The sequence below is a fragment of the Mirounga angustirostris genome, unplaced genomic scaffold, assembly GCF_029215605.1.
Source record: "Mirounga angustirostris isolate CCGP_5_RB_7025 unplaced genomic scaffold, mMirAng1.0.hap1 SCAF_6, whole genome shotgun sequence".
NCBI lineage: Eukaryota > Metazoa > Chordata > Mammalia > Carnivora > Phocidae > Mirounga > Mirounga angustirostris.
Window position 1 is genome coordinate 10,195,917 of NW_026991714.1, and position 8,958 is coordinate 10,204,874.

The 8,958-nt window shown below is 45.7% G+C and overlaps 1 protein-coding gene across 6 annotated transcripts in view; it reads right to left on the reverse strand.

Annotated features, from left to right (window-relative positions):
• The window catches only part of MIA3 (MIA SH3 domain ER export factor 3), a 58,344-nt gene extending 49,802 nt beyond the window's left edge, over nucleotides 1–8,542 (reverse strand). For 3 of the 6 annotated variants that reach the window (XM_064593841.1, XM_045876833.3, XM_045876832.3), the window contains exons 1-3: nucleotides 8,367–8,542; nucleotides 5,340–5,473; nucleotides 953–1,039 (exon numbers count right to left, since the gene is read on the reverse strand). In XM_064593841.1, the coding sequence (XP_064449911.1) occupies nucleotides 953–1,039; nucleotides 5,340–5,473; nucleotides 8,367–8,499 (354 nt within the window). In that variant the 5' untranslated portion in view covers nucleotides 8,500–8,542. Of the gene's footprint in view, nucleotides 1–952; nucleotides 1,040–5,339; nucleotides 5,474–6,291; nucleotides 6,383–8,366 lie in introns of all 6 variants that reach the window. The other 3 variants (XM_045876835.3, XM_045876834.3, XM_045876837.3) reach the window with 2 other exon arrangements.
• Between the last annotated feature and the right edge of the window lie 416 nt (nucleotides 8,543–8,958).

The window sequence follows — 8,958 nt, forward strand, 5'->3', positions numbered from 1 at the left end:
ATAACCCCTGAAATCACTGAAGACTCAGTGATAAGGAAACCATGGTAAACTGGCATTTGTGGCCTAGTACATAATGTAGGGTTTAATTTCACCTGATTTCTCTATACTTAAAATGTCTAAGAGCTATTCAATGAGTGGTTTTCTGATTGAGATACCTTCTCCTTTTGCTTCTAAAAAGATTTACCTCTTGGGGTGCCTGGGTGGCTCAGTCGGTTAAGCCTCTGACTCTTGATTTCGGCTCAGGTCATGATCTCAGGGTCATGAAATCGAGCCCTGTGTCGGGCTCCGCGCTCAGCGCGGAGTCTGCTTGAGTTTCTCTCCTTCTCCCTCTGCCCCTCCCCCTGCTCGCGCTTGCTCGCTCTCTAAAATAAATAAATATATTTTTTTAAAGATCTTAAAAAAATAAAAAGATTTACCTCTGAAACTTAATCACTAAGAAGATATTGAATTCTTAATTTTTTCTTCATATAAAGCAGCAAAGAAAAACCCTATATAAGAGTACACATATTAGACAACTACCAAATAATGATATATAATCTCCTATAAATTCTTTTCAGGGCGCCTGGGTGGCTCAGTTGGTTAAGCGACTGACTTCGGCTCAGGTCATGATCCTGAAGTCCCGGGATCGAGTCCCGCATCGGGCTCCCTGCTCAGCAGGGAGTCTGCTTCTCCCTCTGACCCTCCTCCCTCTCATGCTCTCTGTCTCTCATTCTCTCTCTCTCAAATAAATAAATAAAATCTTAAAAAAAAAAAAAATTCTTTTCAAACTTTTCTTTCTTCTTTTTTCTATTTTTAAAGGTAATCTGATTCTAAATTAAAACTTGATACACACATGTGAACTTGGTTTTTTCTGACCAAAACACAAAGACTTTCAAAAATCATTAACTGACTATCACTGATGAATTTGAAAGGCAATTTATAATTAAGAACCAAAAAAAAGTCCATAACTTACATCTGTTGGAACTTGTAGCTCCTCTTTAGTATATTCATGGACTACTTGGATTAAATCCTTCGGAAAATATCCAAAAATACGCCCAACCTATATGAAAGAATAGGCAAAAGAAACAAACACCAATCAAAATTCTGTATTAAGAAATACAAATGACAGACTTCTTAGTAGTGACAGGAAACAGATAGGTAGGTAGGCATAACCACAAGAGACAGATAGTTGCTATTATGATTACACAGATTATTCCAATGAAAATTAAGTATAGAATATCTTAAAGCCAACTTTTCTAAAACCACTGAGGTTTCCTTTCAACATGCAACTTAATTCTAAACACAGAGCACATAAAGTTATATTTCTGAAGTAGATAAAAGACCTACATAAGAGAAAGTTATTGTATATTTTGTGATTAAAACTATGCAAATCAGGGGCACCTGGTTGGCTCAGTCAGAAGAGCGTGCGACTCTTGATCTCGGGATCGTGAGTTTGAGCCCCATGCTGGGTAGAGAGATTACTTAAAAATAAAATCTTTAAAAAAAACCAAACCTGCAAATCAAAGCTGGTTAGAAACACAATTGCAAATAACCTCTAGCAATAATTTACCTGCACATTTCACAGCTTTGCTCATCAACTGGTACACTTAGAAGTCTTTCTTAAACCAATAAACAGCCATGAAAATTAAGTAAAAAGAATATAAAATTGCTAAAATGTGTGATCACTATGACAAAAAGCAAATATTTATTGATAGAATGGGCTGTAGTAGCTTTCTCAAAAACTAGATTTTCCAGTATTGGAGGGAGAAAAAAAAATTCATACTAATGTATACATCAAGCTTTAGTTTCATGCAAAGTAAACCTCTAGAGAAAATAACCCCATTTACCTACAGCACTAACAGCTAAAATACATAAAGTGTGTCTTCTTGAGACGCAAACACTGTCTTCTATTGGCTACATCTGAAATGGAAAGCAGATCTCTCCGAAGGAGGCTGATAGGCAGATCCAATGCACCAAAGGAGAAAAAGGCTATCTTATCACCAACTCCTAAAATATCCTCATTAGGAGTGCTGTTGTTATGCCTGGCAAATATGTGAAAGCCAGTCTTGAGTACTTGAATACGGTCTTGAAGATTAGATAAGACAGAGCAATTAAAAACTGCTACACTGGCAGTTAAAATCTAGAACTCTAAGAAACCCAAAAAGGCTGCAGAACAAAAACTAAAAAACAGAAACAAGAATCATTTTGAAAACTAAGAGGAGAGAGTTTTTAATTTCCTAAAATATAAGTTTCATGAAATAAGAGAAGAAACTGAGGGAAAATACACTTTTTTTCCTTTTCAGGAAAATTTTCTTAAGAGAAAATCTGGAAAAGGGAGAGAAATCAGAAATATATGGAAAATGGAAATAAATTTGTCTTTGTGTAGTCTCGGTCCATTGACACCATAGGTCATATAAAACTCCATACTTTGGGGGTACCTGGCTGGCTTAGTCGGTAGAGCATGTGACTCTTGATCTGAGGATTGTGTGTTCAAGCCCCATGTTGGGTACAGAGATTACTAAAAATGATAAAATCTTAAGAAAAAAAAAACCTCCGTATTTTTACACTGGGGGGTGGTATTCTGTGCTTCAGGATCTGACAAAAAGGGGTTCAGAATCATGGACCCTCAGGACTGGAAGTAAGCTTTAGGTCTAATTTTGCTTCCATACACCATCCCTGCCAAGGAACTATTAATTTGATTGCAGGGGTGGGGAAGAAGTAGAACATTTGTTCAAGAGAATAAATTCTGTATAAGCTACCATCAGGACACATGTAAATAAGTGCCACTACCCTGAAAGAAAATATTCAAAAGGAAGATGGGTAAGACATGGGCCCTTCCATTACGGAGCTTATGACTTTACAGGAGCAAAGACAGTACACACACCAACTGCAAGACAAGGCAGTAAAAGGGATGCCACGTGAGCAGTGCAAACAAAGTGCCACCTGAACAATCATCAAACAGCACAGAGCCCTCTGGCTAGGGTGCTAGAGCGATGCCTCCCTAAGATGGCAACAGGAGAGGTGACCGTGGCCATAAGAAAATGCAAGTCGAGCTCACGTACCAAATGCTCCAACTTAACCACCTCACTGTACATAAAACATGCAGCCTAGGTATTGAGAAAAAACCTTCCAAGAGTAAAGATTATCAAGAAATCTAATGTGGTCGACTTGAAGGAAACAGAACAGATCCTTCTTTGTATCTAGTGATTCAATCAGGATTCTGCCCAAATTACAAGGGCTGAACCTGACCGGTTAGTTGGTCTTTCAAGATTCCTCCCTAGGAATCTGGAACACCAACAAAATGAATCTGTTTTTCCCTGTGTAGGTTTCTCAAGCCTTATTTTCTGTTGTTTGGTATCTTATTGATCGTAAAAGTTTTCACAGTGGAGACTGGGTATTTCTGGAAGTCTGAACAACCCTAAGGACATCAAGAACTCTTACAACTTTCAGTAAGTAAACAGTCCACACATCACACTTTTTAGAAAGGAAAGGACAAGAACTCATAAGCCTCTCAAGTCTGGTCACTCCTAGGGAATCTCCTCATTAAAAACATCAAAAGCAGGGGCGCCTGGGTGGCTCAGTCGTTAAGCGTCTGCCTTCGGCTCAGGTCATGATCCCGGTGTCCTGGGATCGAGCCCCGCATCGGGCTCCCTGCTCCGCGGGAAGCCTGCTTCTCCCTCTCCCACTCCCCCTGCTGTGTTCCCTCTCTCGCTGTGTCTCTCTCTGTCAAATAAATAAATAAATAAATCTTTAAAAAAAAAAAAAAAACATCAAAAGGATGAGCATTATTTACAACAGCCAATGGGGCGCCTGGGTGGCTCCATCAGTTGAGCATCGATCTTGATTTTGGCTGAGGTCATGATCTCGGGGTCATGGGATCAAGCTCCACATAGGGCTCTGTACTCAGCATAAAGTGTGCTTGTCCCTCTCCCTCCCCCTCTTTTCCTCCCCCTGCGAGTGCACTCTCTTGATATCTATCTAAATAAATAAAATCTTACAATAGCCAAAATGTGGAAGCAACCCAACTGTCCACCAATTGAGGAGTAGACAAAGATGTGGTACACACAGACATGCACACAGACACACAGACACACAGACACACACACATTGGAATATTACTTGGTCATAAAAAAGAATGAAATCTTGCCATTTGCAACGACATGGATGGACCTAAAAGGTATAATGCTAAGAAAAATAAGTTGGTCAGAGAACGATAAACGCCATATGATTTCACTCACCTGTGAAATTTAAGAAACAAAACAAAGAAAAAAGGAGACAAAAAAACAGACACTTGAATACAGAGAACAAACTGGTGGGTGCCACAGGGGAGGTGGGTGGAGGAATGGGTGAAATAGCTGCAGGGAATTAAGAGTACTCTTATGGTGATGAGCACTGAGTAGCACATAGAACTGTGGAGTTCCTATATTGTATACCTGAAACTAATAGAACAAAGTTAATTATACTTGAACAAAAATTTTTTTTAAAAAATCAGAGCATGATGGAGTCACTGGTTTCCACGTCTGTCATCAGGGCACCCTAAAACCGGCTGGGAAGAGAGCAGCTGGGGGAAGCTCCAGGAGCAAGTGTCTGAAGAGCAGGAAAAGGATGACGCAGAAGTTGCAAACAAAACAAGGAAACAAAAAACACACAATGAAAAGGACATTTTGCTTTTTTAACGGACGAGTAACAGTACATATGATTAGGTAACTGTTCCCAGAGCTGCCCATCTTTCACAAATATTAATACCTTAGAAAAAAATACACATACAATCAACTTTAAACATGAACACGTGAAACACTGTCCCGCACAAAGTTTACAGGATTAAGTCTAATGCTCGCGAACCCTTCTGTTGTGAAGCAATGAAGTTCAGAATTTTCAGGTTTCGCCACTACAACCTTTCCTCTGGATGGAGCATCCACCGCTGATAAGGCCTCGAACTTACTGCTGAGAAGCAACAACCAGAAGCAGTTGTTTTGTTTAAGGAACAGAGCAGAGCCCCTACCCGGGGCCAGACCTGATGCCTGCCGGGGACACACAGACACCTTCTGTTTTCCCAGTCTAGCAGGGAAGACAAGTTAACTCCATCAAAGACCCCAGGAAACAGTTATCTCCATCCACAGTGAGAAACAAGCCAATAAAAAGTAAGAAGATAGGGCGCCTGGGTGGCTCAGATGGTTAAGCGTTTGCCTTCGGCTCAGGTCATGATCCTAGGGTCCTGGGATCGAGTCCCGCATCGGGCTCCCTGCTCCTTGGGAGCCTGCTTCTCTCTCTCTCTGTCTCTGTCTCTCATGAATAAATAAATAAAATCTTTAAAAAAAAAAAAAAAGTAAGAAGATAAAGTATGTCAAATTTGTACTTACACTTCCAGCCCAAACTTCAGGAGGTCTCCCTGCCAGTTTATAGTAGACATACACAGGGTCACCTTTTTTAAAACTCACAAAACGACAATCTGGGCCTGTAAAATCTTCGAGAGCCTCACCCCGGTACATTAACACTGTAGGTAAAAGACGGGGGGGGGGGGGGGGGGGGGGGGGGAGAAAGAGGTATCAGGATTCAACTTTCACAGTCCAAACTGCTTTATCAGGCAACAGGAGGGTATCCTCCATTCTGTAAACAACAATCAAGTTTCTCCAGTACTCTCTGGAATCAATCACTTTCAATTCACAGGCTCCAAGTATCTAAATTCTAGAGCTTTATCATTATATATCGCACCCTACAAGCAGACAGGAGAGACGGCCACTTTCCCTGTTTTTCTCTATGGATAAACAAAAAGCAATGAGTCCACCACCACACAGAGTTGGTGTCAAGAGAAATTCTTGGTCTCCTCTTTAACCTTCTTGTCCTCAGTCTCTGCTGTTTCGTAATCATAAAAAGCTTCATAGCACAACTGAATAAATTCAAGTACAGATGCTGGCTGGCTTAAGCGTGGCCGCATGAAGAGGTAACAGGGAGCTGGGGAGAGCACCCAGGAACCCCCAACGGGTCAATTAACTTGAACTAACACTAAAAGGCACTATCGTTAAGTGGCTGTAAACTGCTACCATGCAGGAGTAAACACTGCCGACTTCATCTGAAGCCACGCTGATCTCCCTGTACGGTATCTGGATAAATTAACGGGAAAGGACATCACATCCTATTACCAGTCCAATCACATGACCAGGTAATGTGAAATTATCATGAAAGTAATGTTCACTGTACCCAACATTCCGAAGGGAAGATACCCTTATTTATTAATGTCTATACACAAAATCACAAGTGGGCATCACAATGTTGCAGGGACAAGCAAAACTATGAGAATTGTTCAATAGTTACCTTCAATCTTAAAATGCAGGACTTAAATCACACTTGATCTAGAAACTAGTAGAAGCAGCATTTTTCTTTTTGTTGGCCAACTACACAGTTTCTGATATAAGATGAAATGGACAAGAGGTACAATTAAATAGTAGAGAAAAGAAGGGTGACATGGAAAGAACACTTTTTCTTAAAGCCAGTGACCAATAAATACATTAAAATGTATCTTTAAATATATATTTGAGGGACGAACAGATAGATTTGAGGGCGGTTATTTGGATTTTGAAGCTAAAATCCGATTACTTTAATACATGTCAGCATCCTAATTCAGATATAACTGGGGGAAAAGGCCAGGTTGAAGGTGATGGGACAATTTAAGATTGAGGATTCTATCGCAACTGGAAATGGCAATGTTTCTTTTGTTTCCCCCTTAGAAGAGATCACTGAAAAACTGTAACAACAAATTAGATGACATTACTGCACACTGTGAAACAACTTTCTGAAAAGTACAGGACAGCTCTCTCACTCACACACCTTACTAGATACTTTATGCAACACACAGTCTCCTACCCTTCTGGGCTGCCGCCTGTTGTGTTTTGGTTGTATCTGTTTGGACACATGCCATTCTCAACTTATGTGACAAGTAAGGGCCCTTTCAACACCATGTCTCCGTGCTGGGGAAGCATCAGCGATGTGATTCTCCAGCTAACTGGTTTTGAGGAACCCAAGTAGGGGAGTGCTTGAAAGCAAAGAAGGGCAAATACTTTGTCTTAGCCAACCCTGCTTGCTAATCATCTGGGTTTGCGCACAGAAAATTGAAGGGGAAAAGTGTGGAAGTTGCTCCACTTTCGTAGTATCGATCTGCTTCAGCCCTAGGTTACCTCTAGGAATGGCTTAACACAAAGATGCCTCCTCGCTTCCTGTTCAGGGTGTTGCGGTAATACAAACTCTTCCAACTATGAAGTTTGTTTTTGAATAGCACCGATTTGAATATAAATAGCTAAACTGTAGGCATACGGCCTTTTCAGCATGAACATTTTTTTATACGTACTGTTTACAATTTATGAACAACCGTTTCTGAACGCGGTTATCACTAAGTTAGAAGGTTATTCAAGACCCTCCGGGAGGCCCTAAGAATGATCCCGGTCCCACAAACACATGGGAAGAGATTCCAACAACACAAGTGACTAAGGCTAAGGCTGGCCAGGTTCATGAAAATAAATATTTATTATGATTAAGAATCCTCTTGATCTGACTCTGGGGATCTCTGTCCTCCTCACCGCCCACAGTCCATCCCCCACCCCCAATCTAGGACTGGGGCACAATTCCGCTTCCTGCGCAAAGAAGAGGAGGCTGCCGGTCCCAGGTGGCAGATGCAGATTCTCGCTCGGCCTCTTTCGAGAGCAAAAGATTCTGGCCTTCCTTAAGGTGCCCTCCCTGCCTGGCTGTCTGCAAGGAGACTTCCAAGCACAGACATGACAGGACTGAGGCAGAACAGAGGCGAGACCTTGGAATACCCTGCATGTTTGGACTCCGGGCTCGTCCCAAACCCAAACTCCAATCCCTGTCAAAAGGCGGTACGAGCCCCAAATCCGAGAGAGGCAGTAGGGCGAAGGGGCAGCGCCAGCGCCCTTCCCAAGCCCCACCACGAACCTGCGGCCGGGAACGCACCCGCCGAGCCCTCGGCGCATCTGCGCCCCCGACTGCACCCACCCAGGTCCCCGCGGCGGGGGCAGGAGAGCGCTCGCTGCAGCGCGGGGAGCCCAGGACGCGCCGCGCGCACCCCAACTGCTCAGTCCCCCCTCAGGGCCAGGCGGGGAGCGGACGCTGCGAACCGCCCCTGGGGAAGCGGGGGGCCACCGCCACCCTCAAACCCCGCCAGATCAGCGGAGGGAAAGGAAACGCTGGCAACAAGTGGGAGGCGCAGCCCCCGGGCCAGGGCCGGCGGGCGCCGAAAGCCGAGGCGACAGCGCGGGGCGCCGGCGCTCGCCCACCCCGGCGCCGCGCCCGCCCGGCCTGCGCCCCCGGCCGGCTAGCGGGGCTGCCCAGCTCCCGCCCCCGCGCGGCCCCGCCGCCGCCGCCCTCCCGCCACTCACTGCTGCACTCCTCGTCCGCGCACAGTTTGTGCTCCGCGAAGCGCCGGCTCGTGTCCGCTTGCGGTTGGCCCGGCACCGGCCAGGGCGGCCCGAGCAGGAGCAGCCAGAAGAGCAGCCCCGGCGCCGCAGCCATGTTGTGGTCACCGCAGGGGAGCCGGCGGCGCGGAGGCGGAGGCGAGGCCGGGCGGGCGCCGGCGGGCGGGGCCGAGGGCGGAGCGCGGCGGGCGGGGCGCGCGGCGGGGAGGGGCGGGGCCGGAGGCCGCGGCGTTCCCGGCCGACACGTCAGCGCGGCCTCGGCGAGGGGCTGCGGGCGCCCGAGGGCGCGCGCTCCGACCCGCTCCCCGAGCGGCCCTCCGCTCGCCTCCCCCCGCGGCCGCCTCTCCCGTGTCTCCTCCCTCGCCAGGTCCCTTCGCAGGCGGCCCTGCGCGCCGCCTCATTCTCTGCGACCGTGGGGCCCCCACCCGCCAGCCCAGTACGGGGTCCTTTCCTGGCACCTTCTCATTTCTGGCCCAGCCCGAACCAGCCCACCGCCACCCTCACCCCCATTCTTGGCTTGGTGCCTCCTTTTCCAAACTACCAAATCTCGTCCACG